The sequence below is a fragment of the Drosophila erecta genome, unplaced genomic scaffold, assembly GCF_003286155.1.
Source record: "Drosophila erecta strain 14021-0224.00,06,07 unplaced genomic scaffold, DereRS2 tig00000021-arrow-pilon, whole genome shotgun sequence".
In the NCBI taxonomy this organism is placed as follows: domain Eukaryota; kingdom Metazoa; phylum Arthropoda; class Insecta; order Diptera; family Drosophilidae; genus Drosophila; species Drosophila erecta.
In genome coordinates, this window is record NW_020825198.1 from 6,013,527 (window position 1) to 6,036,313 (window position 22,787).

Consider the following 22,787-nt stretch of genomic DNA (forward strand, 5'->3'; position numbering starts at 1 on the left):
CCCACCAGACCAGCGATCCGCCCCCGAGCCACCATCACCACCATCCAGCTGCTCCTGCCTTTGCTTTTGCTTCTGCCAGTGCTGCGGTGGCCATTATTTCCTGTATTTAATTGCACTACTCTCGGCTGCGGTTTTCTGCTACATTTGTTGCCGCCTGCAGCCGACCAAGGACTATAATGTACTTTGGCTAACCATCCGGGCAGTGCAGTCCTTTCGGGTCCCAGGACCTCACCCATTTACTTCTTCTTTCCTTTTTGCGCTGATTGTCGTTTGCCGGCTCCATCTTTGTGACGTATTTGTTGGTCACTTTGCAGAGGCAGTCATCAAATGATTTATACTTTAATAAGCGTGCTCGGGACACGCAGAGAAATTAGATGTGGCCACAGGAGCCGCCATCCCACCCACCTCCTCTGCACCGCCATCGTCCTGATGACATTTTTCTTTGGCGCTCGCAAAAGGAATTTGCGCAATTTATGAGAGGCAGGCGGGCTGAAGAAATGCCAAAGCGGCATTCGAGAAATTAATAAGGAAGTTGGAGGCAATGGGGAGCACGAGGCGTTTGGCTCCTCGAAGGTATTTCCGGTATTTGTGCCATTAAGGCAAACGAAAGGCAGCGAAAGGTGACAAAAATGCGCGAAAACTCAGACCCCGCGATTTTTAAGGGGTTAACAGGTTGAGCTAAGCCTTAGCATTGGATTTTAAAAATCATGTATTTAAACATTTTTTCTTGAAGGGTAGATTGATATATTTTAGGAATTCACAGTCCGTCGGTTTACTTCTTCAGCAGCAAGGGAGCGGCAGCGGCGGCCACATAGGGAGAGCTGTAGGCCAGGGGCGAGGTGTAGGCGGCGGCATAGGGCGTGGCAAGTCGGGTGTAAGGAGCAGCGATGGGAGCGGTATAGGCGGCGGCAACTGGGGCGGTATAGGCGGCGGCAACTGGAGCGGTGTAGGCGGCGGCAACTGGAGCGGTGTAGGCGGCGGTGTAGGCAGCTGGGAAGGCGGCGCTGTGGGCCACCGAGTGGGCGGAGTAGCTGGAGGCGTAGGGAGCCACGTAGGCGGCACTGCCCACCACAGCCGGAGCGGTGTAAGCCAGAGGAGCGGCGGCCAGAGGAGCCAAAACTCCGGGCTTGGCAGCAGCCACGGCCACAACAGCGAAGAAGCAGACGGCGAACTGTGAATGGAAGTACTCCTTAATAATTAAGTCCTTTAAATCCTTTAGGTGATCAATGGACTTACGAATTTCATGATTGTTGAATGGGGTTTTGTTTGGTAGCAGTGACTACTTGGAGCTGTGAGCTTGGTTTGATACTGACTCAACCAAGCTGGCCAGTTTATATACACCTCACTTGGCCATCTGGAGAAGGCCGCGCTTACACATGCAGCTGTCGTCGTCGACATCGCAGCACAAAGTCTTTGACTCCGATCCGAGTTACTTGCCAATTGAAGACGTTGTTGCTCCACACACTAACTGGTCACGTGCGGGCCAAATTCGTAAAGGGCATTGCCGGGTTTCCTAGACCTGAGCGACCTTCAGCGAAATCGATTTCAGTTACTCCATTTCAAGTCAAAATTCTTGCACTGTCCAGCTTGAAACAGAAAATTCGTTGGTGTTAAAAAGAAGGTTTATAATGGATATCAAAAACTATGGAATCTGTAAGTGTCGGATAACAGAATTGTTTCTATAATATTTGTAACATTTTCGATCAACCGTTCGTTCTCCGCCTATCACAAAATTCCAACTAAAAATTCTTAAAAAAAATTTCAATTGAAATTTCAAAAACCCACAAAAAGCGTCCCAGTATGAGCGATTTGAGCGAGTTCGCCCTGGACCGCCACTTTGCCTCCCAGCTGCGCAACCTGCAGTCCTATTCTAAGGAGCACCCTGTCAGCCAAGAGGACCACGACATTAGCCAGCGCTGGATGCAACAATTCCAAGAAGCCAAGGGTCTGGATAAATTCGCCCGCAACTGCATGCTGCTGATGATGTTCAACCAGTTGCGAGATATTGGTCACTTAAGTAAACCCTTCACCGAACTGGCGAACTTGAGCCGCTCCATGGACGATTTGCTGAACGAGTACAATGGGACGACGGCGGTGGAGGAGGAGCAGCAGCAGCAGCCGCCGCCGGCGGTTGATGATGTGCAGGACGCGGAAACCAATGTCTCGAACTATGGGAGTAGTCGTCTCTCGCAAGAGATGACCCCAATGCATCCCATTTCCATTCCCGAATTCGAGAGCATTAAGCTAGCTAACCAGGATCTGCTAAAGGAAATCGACTCACTGCACAGTCGCACGGTGGAAACGGAAAAGCTATTCATCAGCAAGAACCAAGTTCTGGAGAGGCAGATGGTCGGAAAGTCGGTGGTGCCCAAATCGGAACTTGTTCAGGAGAATATCTATCAAGCCTGCCGTGCGGCCATTGATCTTCTAAAGAATTGGCAGGGCGAGTCAGAGCGACTCAATTTTCTGGCCACCTGCCTGGAGCCCATTCTCCGGAATGATGTGCCCACCAGTTTGCAGATCTCCGAGTTGGATATCAGCTTGGAGAATACTCTGAATGGCATGGTGACACAGGCCTGCTCACGAAGGGACGACAATGTGCGCATGCTGTATGACCACATTTTGAGGCACGACAAGAACGACTTGAAGGAAAAGAAGGACAAGCTGCGCCGATTGCAGGACTCCATGAGGCTAGAGCGCCAAAGATTGCTAGTTCTAGCCGAGGACTTAAAACGCCGGGAGGACTTGATTTGGAGGCACCAGGCCCTCGCCACGATCGCAATTACAGGACTTTCCTCCGAGGAGCAACGCAGTCCCAGTGACTCAAAGTGTAAGTCGTGTTCGAAAGAAAAATCCGTCGGAAAAGGACTTCTGGATCCCTTCAGCAGGAGCAGCAATGTTGTAACAGCCAAAAGTGTCGTAGATCTGGAAAAATTATCCGACGAACTGAGCGATCTGTCCATAGACAAATGGTAATCCTCTTGCGAAAACCGCTGCCAAGCACACGTTTTTATATATTTCTTTATTTTCTTGTTGGCATCAATAAATTGTTGAGTTGCTTTTAAAACTTCTGGCCGCCTCTCACTTTTCACCGCCTGCGCCCCTGTCAACTGCAAAACTTTTAATGTAGTTTTAATTTTCTCGTAATCACGAAGGGAACTTGGCTGTAGTCCTGGAAAGTCGGCAATCATCTACGCACTTACACGGCGAAGAAAGTTTTGTTTGAAAAACATCAGTGCTTATGACTTCATATAATAAGGGTCAAATACTATTGCTGGTCTTAAAGACTTTGGAGAACCAGTTACAGAATTTCAACTTAAATTTAAAAAAATTATTTTAAAGTGATTTATAAATTAATAGATTTGTAATATCCACTGGTAGAAATCGGTCAATTGTGTAATTGCAAATTCTAAGCACAAACTAGGACAACTAAGTCAGCCAACTTCCATCTTTCATTTTACTCAGTGTAGTGTCCATTTCTTCATCCTGCGAGGATGGGAAAAGAAAACGCCGTCAGAAACAACAAAATTGGAAGAGCAGCAACAGCTTTGTTCGTAATTAGTTTTTAAGCGCTTCGAAAGAGTATGTGGTGGCGGATATATATATCCTAAGTGGGCCCAAATAGAGTGTGTGCGTGTGTGGGTGTGATGGGGCCATGGTTATGACAACATGCAGTTAAGCACTTCTTAACGATGGCTGACTGCCGATAATGGCCTTTTGCCAAAGCAAGTGCAATTGATTTTCTTGGCAGCGAACATAAATTTCTAAGAAATAAATTGTTGTTAATGCAATCGTTTTATGCAGTATTTGTTCTGTTAGTAGGTCATTTGAATCATTTGAATTTTAAATTCACTATTTAATACAAAATTGCAAGCCTGTGTATGATTTTTAATTTTCATATTTCCCAAATTAAAACTTTTAAAAGCGAAACATCTCAAAAGCAAAGAACATTATAGCGCCTTAAAAAAGCGTATAAATTTCGAAAATTTGATAAAGCCAACATTGCTCGCCATGCGTACGCTTAAGAACATACATACATAATAGTTTTTCTTCGCCGCAGCTCCAAAACTCTGCCATTTATTTTCCAAAAAGCCAGGAAAAAGTTGCAAGCAGTCGAGAAAAAGTTGTCAAAGAAAATGCAGTGCCTCTGCAATCACCCAAACTTTCTGCCAGTCCATCTTTCCCGACTGCATCCTGACAATAGCTCAAAATATGTAGCGCCAACTGTCGAAGCAGCCGGAACAGAGGGGACAAAATGTAAGTGTGCGAGAAAGTTTCCGCATGGCTTTAATGATGCGTACAGACAAGCCAAAGTTTGGTTGGCCAAAATGGGGAAAATGGAGAAAAATTTGAGGAAGTGACGGAAGTCGAGCGCTTACATTAGTGGCATAAAATTAACGACAAATTTCGTGGGCTTATGCGGATGCACTGTTCCGTGGCGGACAATTTCCTGCCAGCTAGAGCGAACTTCGCCAACAACTAAGGCCAGAAGTAAGGGAATATTTGTATAAAACTAAGGCCAGAAGGAATACAGCATCTGTGACCGCCGCTAAGAGCTGCATTTTTGCAGCACTAAAACGACTCCAGCAGTACCATTATGGCGGAATGTGTATTGCCCACTGGAGGTGCCACTGGAGTGCAATAGTGTAGCTGCTGTTGCCGGCGGTGTTTATCACTTGCAGCTAACAACTCCGACGGCGCTTAATGGCTTCCTGCCCGGACAGTTTGCATCTGGGCGGGGCATAACACTTCGGGGACTCCCATTCCGGGCTCGTAATACGACCCATCTGCAGCCCAACCATTCCTTAATAAGTTACATCTGTACATTTGCGTTGATTGCGTTGTACTTATTTTCTCGTATATATTTACACTTGGTTAGTCTCGCGGGGAAACTCTTTACCGGCGCAATGATGTCGCTTGGCAAACGTTTCGCCCACAATCAATGGAAAGACCAAGCTAGCCTCGGCATAGACCTTAACTGGGGTTGCATCCTTTCTGATCTTTCCCCAGGATATGGCCTCATCCGGCCGAGCGCCACTGTCGCTGCCGTCAAACTCCGAGGCGGTATTGATGAACACGGAGTAATCCGCTCCATTCCGCATCAAATTGGCATTACAAATGTGATGCTTGATGACGCCGCCGCCTACGATGATCATCCCGCTGTTGACCGCCTTAACAGCCATGGTGTTCAACCGCCGCAGATCTGATAGAATGTCCACCACGAGTCCAGGTTGTCGAAAGGAGTGGAAGTACATCATGTCGCCCAGACTGCCATCCGTCAAGGCGGGACAAAAGACTGGTATTTCATTCTTGGCTGCCCAATAGTAGATGGAACTGGGATCGTCAATGCGATTGCCCAAGCGATGAATAATCTTCGAAGGCGACCATATAGTTCCCTGGGATTTCTGCTCTTCCAGCATTTCGTCAAGTAGCGGCATGACCCAGTCCTCGAATTTGCAGTAATTATCATTTGGCACCAGCAGGTTGCCAATTCTGTTGATTCCCCGCTCGCGGAGATCCCTGCCGCTCAGCTCAAATGAGCCCATGAATGTGGGAGCCAAGCACTTAATGAAATCCTCCTCGACGCCGCCGGCTGTGGTCACAATGCAGTCGATCATACGATGCTCTGCCAGAAAGCGAATGGTCTCCCGCAGGCCCGATGAAACCAAGTTGGATGTGTAGCCCAAAAATACGGTGCACTTGCTCCTTCGACGGATGAAGTCGTCTGTTTCATGGCTGTCTATTTGATCCGCTTCCAGAGGCTGGTCCCTGCAATCCAGCTGCCAGTGTTAGGGGTTTGTAACATATCGGACTTGAGTATTTAAGTTACTAACTAACCATTCTGTTGATCTCCCGAATGGCCAGGCCAAGATTCGTGGCCTGAAACCCGGTGTTCACATATGACTCGAAAAGCTTACTGTAGTTTAAGCCGTCGTTGAAATCATAGCCACTAACTTGGGGCGTGTTCTCCGCCAGGGCCTCGCTGCGCTTCAGCACTGCATCCTTGGCCACCGCTGGCTCCGTCGACATGGTCAGGAATTCTTGAAATTCAAAATAAACAGCTCAAAGGGAGCCAAATCTTGCTGCATTTATCAACATGTGCTGGTTATGGCAGCCCTGGTGTCGGATAGAGATGGCGTTTGCAAAGTAGCTAACTAGTTGCAGAAGGCTTGAATCCGAAATCCGTTTACCAGCACTACGCAACTATCGGCCAAACAGTTATCGGGTGCAACCATCGATTACTCACACATATCGCTTGGCAGAAACAAGGAAAGGAAAGAAAGCAGATTTATTGTAAACGGTAGGCCAAACATTCAGTGAAACAATTGCCTGAAAACCACAGATATTTTAAACAATGCACCCTGTCCCATAAGCAACAGAAGGCCCCCAAAGAGCAATACTTTCGAGCGCAGCCAAACACAGAAGACGAAACGCCAGCGAGACGAGGACGCCAAGATGATTAAACTATTCACGCTTAAGCAGCAGAAGAAAGACGGCGAGCAAAAGGGCAGCCAGCAGAAGAAGGCGTCCGCCGCCCAGCTGCGCATACAGAAAGGTAATATCCAGCACCTGGTATGGCCAACTCGCTCTTATTACTTATACCTCTTGGGATGCTTCCATTCACCCCCAGATATTAACGAACTGAACCTGCCAAACACTTGCGCCACAGACTTTCCCGATCCCGATGACTTGCTCAACTTCAAGCTTATCATCTCGCCCGACGAGGGCTTCTACAGAGACGGGCGCTTCGTGTTCAATTTCCGCGTCGGATCCAACTATCCGCACGAGCCGCCCAAGGTGAAGTGCGCCACCCAGGTGTACCATCCCAATATTGACCTGGAGGGCAACGTTTGCCTCAACATTCTGCGCGAGGACTGGAATCCAGTGCTGAACATCAACTCAATCGTCTATGGCTTGCAGTTTCTGTTTTTGGTTTGTACTTACCATTGGACATTTTTTAGATTTTTCATTTCTTGTTTTGTATTAGCTGGAAACATTTAATTCCTTATTGTGCCCCAAAATGTTACGAAAACAAAAAAAAAAACATAAAATACTCATTGGTACCGTTTAACGATCTATAAAACATTTCTAAAATTACTTGTGACTTCACAACACAACAGTCTTACTAATCGAAATCAACTGCTTGCAGGAACCCAATCCCGAGGATCCGCTCAACAAGGAGGCGGCCGACGTCCTGCAGACCAATCGCCGTCAGTTCGAGAGCAATGTAAAGAAGGCGATGCGTGGAGGCTGTGTGGGCGAGACCTACTTCGAGTGCTGTCTGCTCAAGTGATATAGGGAATCCCAAGGTCTCTTACTTTAAGCCTGTCCATACACCCCTCCCAACATCCGCTAACTGAAGAAGATGATGCAAACACAGACGAAAATCGGCGACAACAAATTATTGTAATAAACTAATGCAAAATCCACTGCGTGCGAAGAAGAAGCCGAGTCAAGTCACCAATGTCTAGTTTTTAATACAATTCATTTAGCAATTTCGCCCACCCGTCTCTTAATCTTAATCGGTACACCCAAAGTGGCTATCCTCGAAATCCCTCACAGGTGAATGCTGTGCCTGGCCATCTGCATATTTCGCCACAGGCACAGATCAGACACAGCTGACAATCTTCCTGCCTGGAGTCGCAGATCGTATAGTCTGCTGATGAGACCCACTTTTATGTCGTCAGTGACCAAAACTTTCAGGAGCTGTTGCACCAATCCGTTGGGGAGCAAGCGCAGGACGGGAGCCACCCTCTCACCACCACATTCAACCAGCAGCGAGATGAACTGATAAACAAACACGGCCTTTGGCGACAGTTCATCTCCACTAACAAACTGCAGGAATACTCCGAAAATGTGCTGTACGCTTGTCTGCAGTGGTTCTCTTAGAGTAAGTGGCGTAGTCCGCAGTTCAGATGTGGAACTAGATCCCAATAATGCTGCCAAGCCAGCTCCGGTCGTAGTATCCGTAAAGTCGCTGGAGTTATCGCTGCCATCGCCAATCACCTTCCGCACTTTGGCTGCATTGGCCGCCAGTTCCTCCTCATCGTGAGATCTCGATCGCTTCTTCATGGCCGTCAAAGCGGAGGTGGCATTTCCTTTGCGGCTTTCCAGGCAGGAAATAATGCAGTACACACAGAGGCGGGCCAGTACCAGGGATTGGGGCTCGTTAATGTCCTCACTAGAAAAAAAAAAAAACAAAGATTGCCAAATTGTGAGAGCAGTTCTAAATAGCAGTTTAAAATTTTACATATTTTCTTGATAGATCGATTCAATTTGTAGATATAAATAAAATAAAGTAATATACAGAAAAAATATTGGTATTTACCCTTGTCGTCGCAGTATTAGTGGAGCCACCACGTACTGCAGCAACGCCTCCGTGGTCTTCTCAATGTCGAGGTGCATTACGGCAAAAACTACATCCATTGTTCGGGACATATCCCTTGTGTACTTGCAGGCCAGAAGTTGTTCCACCAACTGCGTGGACAGCCACGCCGCTCCGCCGGCCAGCAGAAGCGACTCTAGTGACTGAGCGGCGCGAACGGGCAGGTGACCAGCATCGACTACAGTTCGCCACACATCCCGGAACTGCTCGACCAGCGGGGAATGTGAAATGAGGCGGGATTTGGTACTTGGAGCAGGATGCACATCGTGCTGCATTTTTCTGATGATCTGATAGGACAGAGCTAGTCGCTCCTTGGCGTTTTCCTGGCTGGAAAGTTCTTCGCAGGTCAATGGCGCCAGGAACTGCTGTATCATGTTCAGTGGCTTTAGCAGTTCCGTTTCCTTCACCGAATACATGTAGGCGCACAGAAAACTAGTGGCGCAAACGGAAAAGCTAAAAAGTCTCCTCTTAATATTGTCCAGAATACTTTTAACGTCTGCCGATGATAGCGTCTCCTGCTCCCAAGCTATTAGCACATGGTGGAGCACTCCGGGCAGATTAAGGCAAGTCTCCTGCCAACTTAAGTTGTTTGGCTTCAGTTGTGCTGCCTCTGGTTTACTGAAACTAAGCAAAAGCTCATCCACAATACTGTCTTCACAGAGAGCGAGAATTTGACGCGGGTTTTTAAGCTTATTCCTTTCCACCATGCATTCACGCACCCATTTCTCAAAAAATGAGTCACCACGCTCAGATAAAACCACCTGAAATGAACAAGAATTCATTAAAATTGCAGTGAAATACTTAAGTTAGATGGGTTTACATACATCGGAACCATAGGTCTGCACAATGCTAGTCAGCATCAGGAAGGAAACATCAAACAGTGTGGACCGGCTGACGCACATCTTGCCCAACTCGCCCGGCACTGGCTTTGAGTTTTCATTGCACTGGATTAGACGAGATACGAATGTCTTGAGACGTCCCTCGACGGTAGCCACTGAAAGAATCAACTCAAAGCTGTTGCCCACCGGCACCTGGCAGAGGACATTCACCATGTCCTGCACCTTGTTGGTGCACAACGTCTTTAGTACTCCGGAAAGCGGAACTTCTGCACGCTTAATGAAGTTTATATTGGACGGTGTCTGTTGGCCATTGTCGCATTTTTGGAGTAACTGAGAGGCGGTTTCCCTGGAAGAGTTCGTTTTAAATTTCAATTAAGATAAGTGTACAAAATACATGATCTCTCCACTAACCTTTGACTGGCGAACTTTTTTACGTGGACATCATTGACTAGTTGTTGCTTGGTCCAGTCATTTAAAAGGAACTCGATCATATTGCACGAGCACTTGGTATCCATAAAGTCCAGCAGCAGGTTGTCCTCGATGAGCAGTTCCAAAGCCTCCACCAACTCGGGTATGTAATCGGCCGGTGGTGGTTGCTCACCGGGAATCCGCTGAAGGGCGTGCAATTGCTTAATGATGTGCGGCATTTTAAAAAACATAAAGGCACCCCACATAGTGTCAGGACTTGTATCCGCAACATTGCTTAGCGTGAGGAATCCAGCACGGATTATTTCGTAGAACAGTCGTGTGTTTGAGTATTTTTTTAATCGTTGCAGCATCTGCAACTCAGCCACGTAGTAGCTTGTGTCCTTGCACGGATTGAGCAGCACTTCCACCGCCAGTAAGGGTTGCACGCAGCACGAGATCTTCTCGAGTGTTGACGCCGGATTCAGTTGCTGCATTTCAAGATGCTTGGCTTCGATGTAGGCCAATTGCTGCAATTGCTGTTCAGCTTGCGGTGCGTTTAGCGTGAAATTTGAGTTAGTCAACGACCCCTTTATGGTAGCGTACTTATCCCGAATCCGTCCACATATTTCGAGCTCTTCGTGGCAGCCCACGTACAGCATAGAGAGCAGAAACTGCTGCTGGCTTAGCCGATCTATCACCACGCAGGTCTGGTCCAGCATATATGATTGCTCAGCGCTAATCTCGCCATACAGTTCATAATGTTGAACAGTTCTGGCGAAGATTTGAAGCAGCCAGTACACCAAGTGGACGACGGAACTCGGTAAAACCGCTTCTTCAGATTTTATTCTGGAAAAAAGAATGAGCAATTATTTTTACTCTTGCTTATTGCAGAAATATAGAACAAAAAGTACTTACCGGCAGGTAACGCCATCCACAATGCTGGCCAGGAATTCAAGGAGCGCTGTAATGCAATACACGCGCTCCAATTTGTCATACTTAGCAATGCACCGAAGGACAGCAGCGTGAGAAACGAGATGGGCGCACAGTGAGTGCTTCAGGTAGTTCAGCACCAACTAAACAGAATTAATTACAATTAAGAAAGCAAACTAAATAATTACATCAACTACCCACTGGATTTGCTGTGGAACCAATGAGTGCCTGCTGCATCAGACAGTCCGCCAAATTGTACACATCTCCACTGACTCCTCTTGGCAGCACCTGAAATAGTAATCAAGGGAAGGAGGATACGTTAGATCGCATGGCAGACAATGAAACATTTGTCAAACTTTCACACAATATCTGGGTCACAATCCCATAAAATAACCAGAAATAATACAACTTAAAAATCTAGTTAGGATTTTCACTTATATATTTAAGACACACGGTTGCATACTTCGTTACGCGATAAAAAAATGTTTCGTTTAAAAGTATTTCGCAGTCCCGGAGACCTATTAAGCACTTTAATCTGCGGAGCGACAACCGAGAGCTGCAGGAGCACGGCAATATCTTGCCTGGAGTTGCAACGTTCTCCCACGGTCGCCGCCTGCTGGATCTGGATGCGGTTGATTAGTCAATATCAGTTCAGGACCACAAAACCGGCCTACTATCCAGATCGCCAGCGGGAGGCGAAGCGAAATGCAGCGGGAGCCGCGCCTCAACAGGTGTCATCTCCGGCCGTTAAGGCCTCTCAAAGCCGAGGCATGCCCAAGGACTACTACTACAAAGTATTGGGCGTCAACAGGCACGCCACCATCCAGCAGATCAGATCAGCCTTCTATGCGCTAGCCAAGCGTTATCATCCCGACTCCACGCACTCGGAACAAAAGCTGAAGCACTTCCAGGAGCTGTCCAACGCGTACAACATCCTAACGGACGAGACGAAACGTTTGGAGTACGATCAGCTGGGCGGGATTAAGGATGAGCGCGCTTTTCTCGAACAGGCGGGCAATCCCATGAATGTGAGCACCGAGGAGGTCAAGAAGTTCGATTCGGATAAGACGGTAAATGACGGTAAGCAAGGCGATTTTATCACGCCCCATTTGGGAATTGAGGTGAATTCACTATTACAATTGCTTTGATTTGAACACGATGCCTTCAAATGCCTTTTAGAGATAAACAAACTGAAGACCAACGAGTTCGATCTTCCACTTGAATTCCTTGAAGCGGCAGTGGGATGCAAGAAGCGGATAGAGCTGCGCTACCTGCGGAAGTGCGAGACCTGCAAGGGCAAGTCCCAACTGATGGCGCATCGGGATGTGGGCAAGGAGCCCTGCCGGCGATGCAATGGAACTGGAAAGGTAACGACCAAAACGCCAACCTTCACATCAGTGAACACTTGCACGCAGTGCAAAGGCAAGCGGTTCACGAATCGCAACGACTGCGAAACCTGTTCGAATCGGGGCTTTGTGATTTCCAGCGTGGACGTTATGGTCTCGGTGCCTTCCGGATCCCGGGACGGAGATGTGGTGAACCTTATTAATCCGGAAACCAAGCAGCAGGTCACCTACCGCTTGACGGTTCCATGTAGCGACTATTTCCGTCGCGTTGGAAATGACATTCTAACCGACAAGCACCTAAACATCTCGGAGGCCATCCTGGGCGGATCCTTTCAGATACGGAGTCTGTACGAAAGCGTGGAACTGCGGGTGGAGCCTGGCACCCAATCCCATACCCAAGTGGTGCTCAAGGGCAAGGGGGTACGCTCCAACGAGGGCGTGGGTAACCACATCGTCACGCTAAAGGTGCGCATTCCGCGAAATCTATCCGTAAAGCAACGCCAACTGGTTTTGGCCCTGTCCCAGGCAGAGGATCCGGTTTTCGAGCCCAAGACCAAAGGCACGGAGACGGGCAATTTGAGCCCCTAAAATTCTCAATGTACAGGCTTCATTGCGGTTACAATATATTGTTAAACACGAATATTGATTGTTTGGTGTTGATTTGCTTGGGTTGCCTTGCCTTTTTTATGTTGATGCCCCACTGGGAATCCGTCCAGCGCTCACGCCACGCCACATAGATGAGCTGGAGGATCTTGTTGTTCTCCTTCATCTCGCGCGTCCGTGGAAATAATATAACTATTCCTTTTCTCGTATTTCACGCAATTTATTTAATTTAAACCTATTATATTTCTTAGCACCGCCCAGTGTGACCGCGGAATCATTTATAAATTATACCGTCCGGCTAAGAAAAATATACTTTTTATACCAATTTCATTTTTGAAAATATACCAAAAATGATGTGACTCAAATTAGCGTCGATTAGTGAGCGGCTATATAAGAACGGTGGTATTTAATTCAAACCTATTATATTTCTTAGCACCGCCCAGTGTGACCGCGGAATCATTTATGAATTATACCTTCCGGCTAAGAAAAATATACTTTTTATACCAATTTCATTTTTGAAAATATACCAAAAATGATGTGACTCAAATTAGCGTCGATTAGTGAGCGGCTATATAAGAACGGTGGAAAATTAAGCATGGCAACGTTCATTATTTTCTTTTTTTTTTTGTTATTTGGAGTTGAATTCAAAAAAATAAAAATCCAAAAATGTTAGGTAAAGACAGATCTAACTATCTATATACGACATAAGTAATTAGAGGTCCTTACTATTTCAACTATTTGTCTAATATATAGTATATTGTAACGGTCATCCGTATGGTCACTCTGTTTTCAGGTTTCTGCGTTTGTTTGGCTTTTTCATCCGATCTTGAATTTTGGAAATAAGGTATATATTCAAAACCTAATTGATATTTGTGGGATCTGCGAGTGCTCCAGAAGCGGCTGCTTCCTTCCATATCATACGAACCTGATTTGCATCCTGTAAAAGCACCAAAACACAAGAATCTGGGTCGCACGTGTTTGGATGCTTATGGTGTCCAGATTGAAGGATTTAACGATTATAACGAATCGTTTACGTCATTACTTTCGAAACATGGACGCAAAGGAGCTGCAGCCTCCCGGCTCGGTGCGCGGAATGCAGGAGCTCCAAAGGGAGCAGTTCCGGAAGAGTGTTCAAGTTCCCCGATTACGTTTGCCCGAGTCTCAAGTGCAACGTGTGATGCCGCTGGTTAAAAAGTTCCTGCTCAAAATGGAGCACCTGCATCCTGTCCGAGCTGTGGACAACTTCCGCGAAATCTTGCTGCATCCAACGCCTGTCAAAAACTGGGAATCCCTGCCTACAGAGGATCTGCAAAAGCGAGAAGTAACCGCCGAGAACTTCTCCTTCGCCGACCTCGAGTTGAGCTATGAAAACTGGAGCGCTAATGAAATCCTGAAAAGCGTGCTGCCCACGGAGGAGGAGGGTCTCACCTCCTACTCTCGCATAGGCCACATTGCCCACCTCAATCTTCGGGACCATCTGCTGCCCTATAAACAGCTCATCGGTCAGGTGCTCCGCGATAAGCTGCCCAATTGCCGCACGGTAGTTAACAAAGCATCCTCCATTGACAACACCTATCGAAACTTCCAGCTGGAGCTGATCTGTGGGGACCCGGAATACCAGGTGGAAACCAAGGAGAACGGAGTCCCCTTCGAGTTTGACTTCTCCAAGGTTTACTGGAATCCCCGTCTCTCCACGGAGCACGAAAGGATTGTCAAACTGCTGAAATCGGACGATGTTCTGTATGATGTATTTGCTGGCGTGGGACCATTTAGTGTTCCTGCTGCCAAGAAGGGATGCCATGTCCTGGCCAATGATCTGAACCCTGAGAGTTTTCGCTGGCTGCAGCATAATGCCAAGAGAAATAAGTGCTTGCCCAATATACAAATGTGCAATAAAGATGGTAGGCAGTTTATAGTCGAGGAGCTACGGGAGGATCTGCTGAAGCGTCTGCGTACCACGGATACTACTACCTATGACATACATATTACAATGAATCTACCAGCAACGGCTGTAGAGTTCCTGGACGCATTTCGTGGTCTTTATAAGACAGAGGAGCTGGCACAGTTGCCTGAAAACGTATGCTATCCCACCGTTCATGTTTACTCATTTGCCAAGGGTGAGAACACCAAGGAATTAGTGCGTCAACTGGTGGAGAGCAATCTGGGAGCCAGTCTGGACGAGAACCTGCTCCATGGAATCAATTTTGTACGAAACGTTGCCCCGAACAAGGACATGTATAGAGTGTCCTTCAAGCTTTCACTAAACTTGCTAACCACTTTAAAGGAAGTTGAAATCACGAGAAAACGGTATGCAGAGGAGGAGCTGCAGGTCGCCACCAAAGTGAAATGTGTTTGATACAATAAATACAATAAAGTTGTAATTTCCAAACAATTAAAAAGAGTCTCCTATTATGCATACTTACAGATGGGTCGCAACAAGGCAAACACCAAGAAGGTGGCTCCTGGTGCCGCCAAGCCAAAGTCTCCGCTGAATAAGTCCAAGAAGGCCAAGAACGTGTTCAAAGTGGGCGACGGTAACAAGGGCAAGGGCAAGAAGCCCAAGGAAGTGCAGGGCAAGCTCAAGCAGGTTAGTGGATTAGGTCCTGCTGGAGAGATCCCCTTAACGTACATATATGCTTAATTTGCAGATCAAGGAATCTGTCAAAGCCAAGCAGGAGAAGGTGGACGCCAGCTTGAAGACTCTGCACAAGGATCTGGTGGTGAAGAAGCCAAAAGCCCCTGCGGCACCCATCAAGAACAACAAGAAGAAGGGGGCCAATGCTCAGAAAGTCTCCGACACACTAGGCAAACTCAAGTTTTAAGCAACTCCGCCGGAGACCACGTTTTTCCTTTAGATACATATACGTATTACGATAGATGTAGTTAGTCCCCATTAATTGTTAAAGACCTTGGTCCAATGTTCCCAGCATTAGCAAAGATTATCCAAAATATACGATAGCTATTCGGACAGTGATGGGAAGTGCTTAGCTCAGTGCTCAGAGATTATGTAGTCGAATACCTCTTGACCTTCCTTAAAGCTAGTATAAATTCAGACTTTCATTCCGTTAACAATCTGAAACACCTGATAAATCCATGGAATAGGCTTGAAATATAATAGTTAATCCCCAATTTATTTTTATAAATATTGTGCAACTCTTACCGTATGAGTGCGATGTACTTTACCTAGTTGGTATAGTAGTTATATATTGATTCCTTCCTAGGAATGGGTGGCTCCCCATCACTGTTTTATGGCAACCTAGACAACCACAGGTACAGTGTTAACTGGTGGCAAAACTGCACCTGGTATTACGGTGGGAGCAGCGGGAATTCCAGGTGCAGCAGTGGTGGCTTCTACCGTACCATTCACAACATTCCAGCCGAAGAGCTCTCGAATGATGCCATCCAACTGGACGGTATCAATACCCGCCTTCTGAAGCTCAGCCAGAACTTGTGTAGTTTCCACTGAATTCAGCCAGCGTTCATACATCACCCTCAAACCCTGTAATCTTGACCAGAACTGGGCGAATATTCCCTGCTGCAGGACCTTGGCATCGATGTGCGCCCGGATGGCATACAGTGGGAAGTAGAGCTGAACCTCGTTGAGGAATCCTTGCCAGCCAAATACGGTGCCGGACCAGTAGGGAAACTCGTTCAATAGACTCACTTTGAGCCTCTGCTCCTTCAACTCAAAGGAATCGCCCGAGGCCAGGAGCTGCTGGCTCGTCCACTGCAAAAAGAGGATGAGCTCCGGCTGGGAGAGCAAACGCCAGCGGGCCGTGACCGCGACATTGCTGTTGATGGTACGCACGAAGGCCTGGAACTGGGCATCGTTGATTAGGTAGCGCACCAAGAGCTGGTTCAAGGGTTTTGACTGGATCAGACGTTGGATTTCTTCCAGATCCTTTGATAGAGTAGGCGGTGGAGCCAAGGTGGCTGGCGGGGGCTGCGGAAACAGACCACCGGGTGGAGGCACCACCTGAGGCGACCACAGTGCCAGGGATCCACTGACCAGAGTGATCACGATCAGCCAGTCCAGAGCGATTGCCATGACTGACAGTGGAGCGAAAAACGACTACCAAAATGAAAGTCGCAGAAGCTTTTATATCCATTTCCCAAGATTTGCTATTGCTATCTACTGATAACGTCTTCCTAAATTTGGCGCAGCATTTCTGTTGACCATTGTCGTCATCTGATAAGCGCATTTCGATCTGTTTATGGGTCTACCCAATTTTAAATCCGCCACGGAAGTCAATATTTTGGGATAAACTGGCGGGTTGGTAAACATTTGCAAAGAAAGAATACGAATTTATAACATGCTAAGCTTTATTTTCAAAGTGAATCACCAACAATCCGGATGGACCACATAGAACCGCAAACAAACACTTCATAACATTAGGATCTACATAGCTCCTCATACATACACAAAGCAAACCAAAACTGGGGATATATAGGATTAATTTTTTTTCGATTTTTAGGGATGATAACTAATTGTTATCCTTCCGAAATGGACTTTGGAAAACCGACGATAAGAAATTATGTTGAGTGATATTCATGGGTGGGTTAATAAACTTTGGTTTTATCATAGTTCCCTACTCTGGTTCATAGATGTTGGTCGGACTTGGTGGTTAATGCCAAAGTAAGTGTTTCCTTATACTTATTTGCTAAAACCAGAGCAGGATTGCAGGGATTTTACGTATACAGATTCTAGTACGATGTACTCGGGGGAGGGGATACCTTCTTCTTTACCTTAAGACGTATAAATAAGTCGTATGTAATAAAAACTAACTTAACCGATAAACGCATGTGAGTGTGGGCAGGGGATGGGATGCCTAACTGGCTGGTCTAGCTACCATCCCCGGTGAACCTGCGGCGCACCCAACCGGGCACATAACCCCTCACTGCCTCGCCCAGCTGCCTGTAGATGATGAGGCCCAGAATGGGCAGGACCAGGCGTGCGTCCTTGAACAAGTACACATAGCAGGCGACCAGGAAGAGGACCAGGTCCGTGCAGTAGCTGAGAGCCGAGCGAACCTTCTCGTGGGCCTGCTCCTCCGACTGGAGGATGGCCAGAGTGGCTGCCTTCTGCAGCATGTCCCTGTCGGCGGCGGAGAGGATCAAGGAAGTTTGCTGACTGCCGTCTACATCCGGAATCACAGGTCTGGTGAGTGAGGCGTCTCGGGATCGAGTGCTCGAAGGGACCCTTCGCCGGATCACCCTCTTCACCTTCACCAAGCGAGTCCGTCCCCTGGCATCCGGACGAGCCTCCACCATCTCGCTCATGACGCTCTCAGTCTCAGAGTCGTTCTTGTTCTTTGATTTGGGAGGGGGCACCACCAGAACAGTGGGGTACTCCGGTTCCTCGTCCTGCTGTGATGGCTGTGACTCGTGCTCCTGGTCAGATTCTGGCTTTTCGGGCGAACGGTGGAATGCCAGACTACTAGCTGCATCCCGGACATGGACAAGTTGCTCCCGCTCCGAGATGGAGAGCCTTCGCTCCCTGACCACGGGGGGAGCCAGGAACAGGTCTTCGCTGCCACCGGTGGCACGTCTCTTCTTCAGTTCCTCCGCATGGGTGAGTACGTCCTCCTCGTCGGTTTCCGCTGCTGCCTTTGCAGCCGCTCGCTTCAGTTCATCCCGGTCTAGGTATAGAGGAGTATGGTATTTGTGAGAACTGCCCACCTCCTTCACCAGATCGCTGTAGTGATCCACTGCAGCATGGGCCTCCTCTTGCATAAGACGCTCCTCCTCCTTGCGACGCAGTTCCTCCTCCTCCTTCGCTTTCCGCTTGGCCTCCAAGTCCGCTGCGATGGCAGCAGCATTGGTCTTTTCCAACGGATTGGATATCTCCTCGTTAGCCTCAGTGTTCTTCTCGGTGGCTGATCTCTTGTCGCGGCTGAAAAAGGACTTGATTCCCTTAGCCAGGTCCATTTTGAGGGTGCTGGGATTGCTAGTTGCTGCAGTTGAAACAGTTGAAGTTGGAGGCACCATGATAGCCGGTGCTTCGTTGCTAAAGGACAAAGGACTCGGCAAGGGACTAACAGCTTGCTCCACATGCTCATTGGAGGACCTCTTAAGGATCGGCTTGGGCACAAAATCCGGACTGGGCAGGGGCACTGGACGGTTGAGCACAACGGCAGCCTGCTCCGGAGTGGGGGCCCTGTATGGTGTAAAGGTTCCAGCACCCATGGTACGCGGATGATAGGTCTCCAGATCCCGAGGACTGGGTGATCGGGTGCGCGCCAGCAGTTCCATCTTGAACTTCTCGATGGAGTCCTGCTCCGAGGATGCAGTGCTCTCTGTGTAATCCGAGCCAAGATCGTTACTGGACTGCTGCTGCAGCTTCTTTTGCGGCGGATACTCTACGTCCACATCCTCATCGTAATCCAGATCCATATCTTCGCTATCATCAGCCGTACTCTCAGTTAAGTGTTCCTCCTCTACATCTTGGTCCTCTTCCGCTTCCGGCTCGCGAAGATCCTTTCGCGTCTCAAAGGGCAATTGTCCAGTGGTGTGAGTACGTGTCATGTTACCCATCTCATTAACATTTTCCCTGGAATCCCATTTTCGTGAAATGGACACCATATCCGCCGATTGACGTCGCATCTCACTCCTTCTTTCGAAAGACAAGCGTTCAGCCTCAGAAATGGAACCCAGACGCTTGCGGAGATTAGCAGGCGTTTGATGGGGAACCGGAGTGTCCAGTTTGTCCCGCGAAGCCTTGCGGGATTTGGAAGCCTGCTCGAGTTCCACTGCCTCGTAGAACCTGGCCATGGCCCTTTCATACAGGAGTTCCGTGGAGCTGACGGAGCGACGCAATGGGAAGGTGGTGTGCAAGTTTGTAAACTCTAGGAAGGCCAGATCCGGCGCAGAAATCGAAATGGGTGGCGGCTGGATGGCGTCCTCCAGGTCCAGCTCAAAGGAATCTTGTTCTGGGGAAGAGAATCATGGGGTGGGTTTAGTTAGCATAAGAAGTGATTTAGTGGGTAATCCTCAGTCCTGAAATGCTTATCATTGAAAACTTACTATCCTTATCCTTGAACCTGCTATTCTTGTCGAAGACGACCAGCATGAACTCATTGCTGGTGTGGACATCGTCGTGTTTGTCGGCTGACCTGGAGAATCGCCTTGCATTGGATTGGGACTTTGGAGCTGGTTCTGGAGATGGACTGGGCTCTGGTAGTGGAGGCTCCTCCTCCTGGGGCGTTGGTGGTGCACTGATTTCAATGGTGGGCAGCCTCTCACCAATTACAGCTGACACACCGGAAGCCACTGCCAACGCCAGAGTAGGCACATTTCTGGCCGGGCTTAGGGTCTGTCCAGAAAAGCGTCTTACATTCTGGTTGACTCCCAGTTGAACGGGCTCCGCACTCCTCAACAGAGCTGGGGTAATCTTTATTGGTTCCGGTGGCGTGGGACTCTTGCGAAGTGGAGCTGGTTGCCTCTTGTTGGGTGGACTTAAGCTCCGTTTCTGGTTAGGTGAGGTTTTATCCGGCTTTTCTTTGGGCGGAGTGGGCAGTGGCTGTGGTTTTGGCTGCGCTGGTGACCTATTATTAGGGGCTCCTGAGGGTTTAGGATTGAATAGTTTCAAGGGAGACGTAGCTGGTGTCCTAGGTGCCTTGGCGGATGGTACAGACTTATCTAGCGGTGCCAGTGTAGTGGTCACCAGTGTCACGTTGAGCTTTGGATTGGAACCATCTGTCGTCGGCTTATTAGCCAAATCAGCGCTACTCAGCGAGGGACTCTTGCGCACGTCCATCTTTAGAGCATGATCCGAAGTTCCGTAGGACATTTCGTGGGTCAGTTGCTCGTTGTCTATGAGCTGCGGTTTGGGTTTCCGCTTCACACTGGGCGACTGTTTGGGTGACATGCCCGTGGAGGCATCTGCCTGTGGCCGTGGAGGAGATAAAGTCTTTCTGCGTGGTGGCACCTGCACCCCTCCAGCTCCTGCCTTCGGTTTGTCCTTCTCATCTCCTGCTATCCTTGTAGCTGATTTCGGCTTGGTGATTCCCCGCTTGGGATCCGGGATGAAGAGCAGCTCCGATTCCCCCGACGGTTCGCTTAGGCCATATGGGTTCTCTGCCTTCACCCGAAATTTGTACTCGGATCCCTCTATCAGATCGTGAAGAGTGGTGGTCAGTGCCCGAGTGGTGGCCGCCTTGAGCCAAACGTTCCAGCCCACACGGAAATATTCAACAATGTAGTTGCCAATCTTACAGCCTCCGTCGTCAAGTGGAGCTGTCCAGGAGAGAGTGGCCGACTTGCCAAAGGACATATTCAACTTGGGAGTACCCGGCGGATTGGGTCTGGCGGTCACTGTAACCAAAAAGGAGGTACTGTCCTCACCCAATCGATTCCATGCCTTCACCATATACTCGCCGCGATCTTCTCGAAGCACATTATCGATCTTGAGCAGCGAGTTTTTCTCCGTGTTGGTGATCTGCAATAGGAAGTACGTTACCTATTTAGTGAGTACAAAAGGGGTAGAGCAGGGTAAGACTACCCACCTCAAAGCGTCCACCCGGAGCAATGACCTCGCCCTCATGGAGCCACGTAATAGCGGGCGGTGGCTGTCCAGCCACACCCACTTTTAAGCGCAGCACTTCGTCCGCCTCAACAATCAGTCCATCCTCGTAGGTGCGGGGTAATCGGATCTTGGGAGGAGCCTGCACCATCAATCTTGCCTTGGTAATCACATGTCCCGCTCGATTGGTGGCCGTGCATTTTATCTCGCCCTCGTCGGTCAGCGCCACTTGGTGGATCACCAGGACACTGGCCTCGTTGTCGTTGACGATCTTGGTGCGGCGACTGCTGAAGATCTCGTAGCCATCCTTGAACCAGTTGATCTCCGGCGGCGGTTCGCCAAGAATGCGCACTCGGAACTCGATTCGCTCGTCCTCCACGGCATTCGTGTCCACCAGTTCGTCGATGAACCGGGGCACGGTTATGGCATTTCGCTGCAGCGTCACCGTCAGTGGATCGGATAGCTCACTGGCATCGGATCGCCCCACAATGTTCTCGGCAAAGCATCGAAACTGGTAACGCCATCCTGGCTCCAGTCCACTGATGCACACATCGCACCGGTCTACGGGAGTGGGCGTGGCCCTCACCCAGTGGGGTGACCCCATGCGCCGGTGCTCCACAGTATAGCCAGTGATGGGTGAACCTCCATCGTGGAGTGGCCGATCCCAGCGAAGGTTCACCACGTCCGGTTGCTGCTCTGGCAGTGCCACTGGCGTCAGAATGGGTCGGCCAGGCGGTGAGGGTCGCTCTGCTTGGCGAGAAAATAATGGTATTTAAACAACGTATTTTTTCACTATTTCATGTTAGTTAAGGTTAAAGCTTAAAAAAAACGAAAAATATAATATAATGCGAAAAAAAAAAACGTTAATCTTTAAAGCAAATACCTCGATATTTGACTTTTAATTGAGAATATTGAATATCTAATACAAATAAAGGTCCTAAGCGGTTTGATATAAAAAACAATTTCAATTCAAAAAGATTGCATTGGTAAGATATTCAGGTTAAGTATATTTCCTGTCACTTCTCCATTTTGTAGCCGTTAAAGGGCCTTACAAACTATGCACCTACAAAAGTATTTATCTCAGCATAATGATTCTTCCGCTTTTGAAACGACAACATTACTTTGACGTTGCTAGATTTTGGGGCCAAACAGACGAACACGGCAACCACTGAGTGTGCGAGTGGCTATAAATAGACCCATTTCTAGCGCTCCCACCAGCCAGCCAGCTATGTGGGGCCTCCTCTAATATCTTGCAATTTGGGTAGGAATACGTACTGGGACTGGGCCACTGATGTGATCTGGAGTTTCTACTTGCCTGCGGACTTCCAGTGGACATTCTTCTTGGGACGACCGCCCTGCGGATGCGTGTGCAGCTTTCCCGGCTGATTTCCCATTTCGAGATATTTAGATATTTAACCTATTTGCAATATTGTGCTTGCCTATACAGAGAATCTATATATAGACAGTCGAAATTAACTTAACTTAACCCGTCGTTTTCGAATCGCCAATTACAGCACTTTCCACTTCAAATATTTTAACTTCAGGTGGGTTAGCTTCTAGTAATGTAACTTTCGTAGCGTTTGCAGGCTTTTGTTTGCAAGCGTTGCCATTTTTGCGGCGCGTTAAATAATCCGTTCCGTTCGGTTCGTTAGCCCAGCATCCTCCTCCTCCGCCGATCCACGAAAGCTTTCTGCTCTCTTTCAAATTTGATTTCTGTTGGGCTCGACATCAGTTATCGACATCGATAGGATCTG

At 48.3% G+C, this 22,787-nt stretch overlaps 10 protein-coding genes across 14 annotated transcripts; 5 read left to right on the forward strand and 5 right to left on the reverse strand.

Moving 5' to 3' along the window:
* Positions 1 to 762: 762 nt before the first annotated feature.
* LOC6544395 (vitelline membrane protein Vm26Ab) lies at positions 763 to 1,337 on the reverse strand. Its single transcript, XM_001971660.3, has 2 exons — positions 1,237 to 1,337; positions 763 to 1,171 (listed from the first exon to the last, which is right to left on the reverse strand). Exons 1-2 carry the CDS (start codon positions 1,243 to 1,245, stop codon positions 773 to 775), a joined length of 408 nt encoding a protein of 135 aa, XP_001971696.3. The 5' UTR covers positions 1,246 to 1,337; the 3' UTR covers positions 763 to 772.
* A 366-nt stretch (positions 1,338 to 1,703) lies between these two features.
* LOC6544396 lies at positions 1,704 to 3,070 on the forward strand. The gene has a single exon (XM_001971661.3). It carries the CDS (start codon positions 1,801 to 1,803, stop codon positions 2,974 to 2,976), a length of 1,176 nt encoding a protein of 391 aa, XP_001971697.1. The 5' UTR covers positions 1,704 to 1,800; the 3' UTR covers positions 2,977 to 3,070.
* Positions 3,071 to 4,834: 1,764 nt separating this feature from the next.
* On the reverse strand, positions 4,835 to 6,168 carry LOC6544397 (probable deoxyhypusine synthase). Of its 2 annotated transcripts, none has more exons than XM_001971662.3 (2): positions 5,839 to 6,168; positions 4,835 to 5,780 (listed from the first exon to the last, which is right to left on the reverse strand). In XM_001971662.3, exons 1-2 carry the CDS (start codon positions 6,028 to 6,030, stop codon positions 4,866 to 4,868), a joined length of 1,107 nt encoding a protein of 368 aa, XP_001971698.1. In that variant the 5' UTR covers positions 6,031 to 6,168; the 3' UTR covers positions 4,835 to 4,865. The 2 variants fall into 2 exon arrangements, with proteins under 2 accessions (XP_001971698.1, XP_026832456.1); XM_026976655.1 differs by having other exon boundaries at positions 5,390 to 5,769; positions 5,839 to 6,163.
* An 8-nt stretch (positions 6,169 to 6,176) lies between these two features.
* On the forward strand, positions 6,177 to 7,500 carry LOC6544398 (nedd8-conjugating enzyme Ubc12). 3 transcript variants are annotated; one of them, XM_026976657.1, is made up of 4 exons: positions 6,177 to 6,301; positions 6,375 to 6,556; positions 6,632 to 6,933; positions 7,151 to 7,500. In XM_026976657.1, exons 2-4 carry the CDS (start codon positions 6,457 to 6,459, stop codon positions 7,292 to 7,294), a joined length of 546 nt encoding a protein of 181 aa, XP_026832458.1. In that variant the 5' UTR covers positions 6,177 to 6,301; positions 6,375 to 6,456; the 3' UTR covers positions 7,295 to 7,500. The 3 variants fall into 3 exon arrangements, with proteins under 3 accessions (XP_026832458.1, XP_026832457.1, XP_026832459.1); XM_026976656.1 differs by having other exon boundaries at positions 6,199 to 6,301; positions 6,381 to 6,556; XM_026976658.1 differs by having other exon boundaries at positions 6,214 to 6,301; positions 6,384 to 6,556.
* LOC6543741 (mediator of RNA polymerase II transcription subunit 24) lies at positions 7,454 to 12,957 on the reverse strand. 2 transcript variants are annotated; one of them, XM_026976654.1, is made up of 8 exons: positions 12,930 to 12,957; positions 12,589 to 12,747; positions 10,765 to 10,851; positions 10,549 to 10,706; positions 9,637 to 10,479; positions 9,211 to 9,571; positions 8,330 to 9,147; positions 7,454 to 8,182 (listed from the first exon to the last, which is right to left on the reverse strand). In XM_026976654.1, the coding sequence occupies exons 2-8, from the start codon at positions 12,676 to 12,678 to the stop codon at positions 7,558 to 7,560; spliced, it is 2,982 nt and encodes a 993-aa protein (XP_026832455.1). In that variant the 5' UTR covers positions 12,679 to 12,747; positions 12,930 to 12,957; the 3' UTR covers positions 7,454 to 7,557. The 2 variants fall into 2 exon arrangements, with proteins under 2 accessions (XP_026832455.1, XP_001971700.1); XM_001971664.3 differs by lacking the exon at positions 12,930 to 12,957 and having other exon boundaries at positions 12,589 to 12,805.
* LOC6543742 (chaperone protein DnaJ) lies at positions 10,906 to 12,608 on the forward strand. Its single transcript, XM_001971665.3, has 2 exons — positions 10,906 to 11,643; positions 11,743 to 12,608. The coding sequence occupies exons 1-2, from the start codon at positions 11,046 to 11,048 to the stop codon at positions 12,495 to 12,497; spliced, it is 1,353 nt and encodes a 450-aa protein (XP_001971701.1). The 5' UTR covers positions 10,906 to 11,045; the 3' UTR covers positions 12,498 to 12,608.
* A 291-nt stretch (positions 12,958 to 13,248) lies between the features above and the next one.
* Positions 13,249 to 15,645, forward strand: LOC6543744. The gene is made up of 3 exons (XM_026977510.1): positions 13,249 to 13,356; positions 14,938 to 15,099; positions 15,161 to 15,645. The coding sequence occupies exons 2-3, from the start codon at positions 14,938 to 14,940 to the stop codon at positions 15,332 to 15,334; spliced, it is 336 nt and encodes a 111-aa protein (XP_026833311.1). The 5' UTR covers positions 13,249 to 13,356; the 3' UTR covers positions 15,335 to 15,645.
* LOC6543743 (tRNA (guanine(37)-N1)-methyltransferase) lies at positions 13,364 to 14,924 on the forward strand. Its single transcript, XM_001971666.3, has one exon. It carries the CDS (start codon positions 13,495 to 13,497, stop codon positions 14,866 to 14,868), a length of 1,374 nt encoding a protein of 457 aa, XP_001971702.1. The 5' UTR covers positions 13,364 to 13,494; the 3' UTR covers positions 14,869 to 14,924.
* On the reverse strand, positions 15,632 to 16,650 carry LOC6543745. The gene has a single exon (XM_001971668.3). It carries the CDS (start codon positions 16,558 to 16,560, stop codon positions 15,769 to 15,771), a length of 792 nt encoding a protein of 263 aa, XP_001971704.1. The 5' UTR covers positions 16,561 to 16,650; the 3' UTR covers positions 15,632 to 15,768.
* Positions 16,651 to 16,817: 167 nt separating this feature from the next.
* LOC6543746 (titin homolog) lies at positions 16,818 to 22,783 on the reverse strand. Its single transcript, XM_001971669.3, has 4 exons — positions 22,349 to 22,783; positions 21,017 to 21,780; positions 19,536 to 20,949; positions 16,818 to 19,441 (listed from the first exon to the last, which is right to left on the reverse strand). The coding sequence occupies exons 1-4, from the start codon at positions 22,425 to 22,427 to the stop codon at positions 17,355 to 17,357; spliced, it is 4,344 nt and encodes a 1,447-aa protein (XP_001971705.2). The 5' UTR covers positions 22,428 to 22,783; the 3' UTR covers positions 16,818 to 17,354.
* Positions 22,784 to 22,787: the final 4 nt, after the last annotated feature.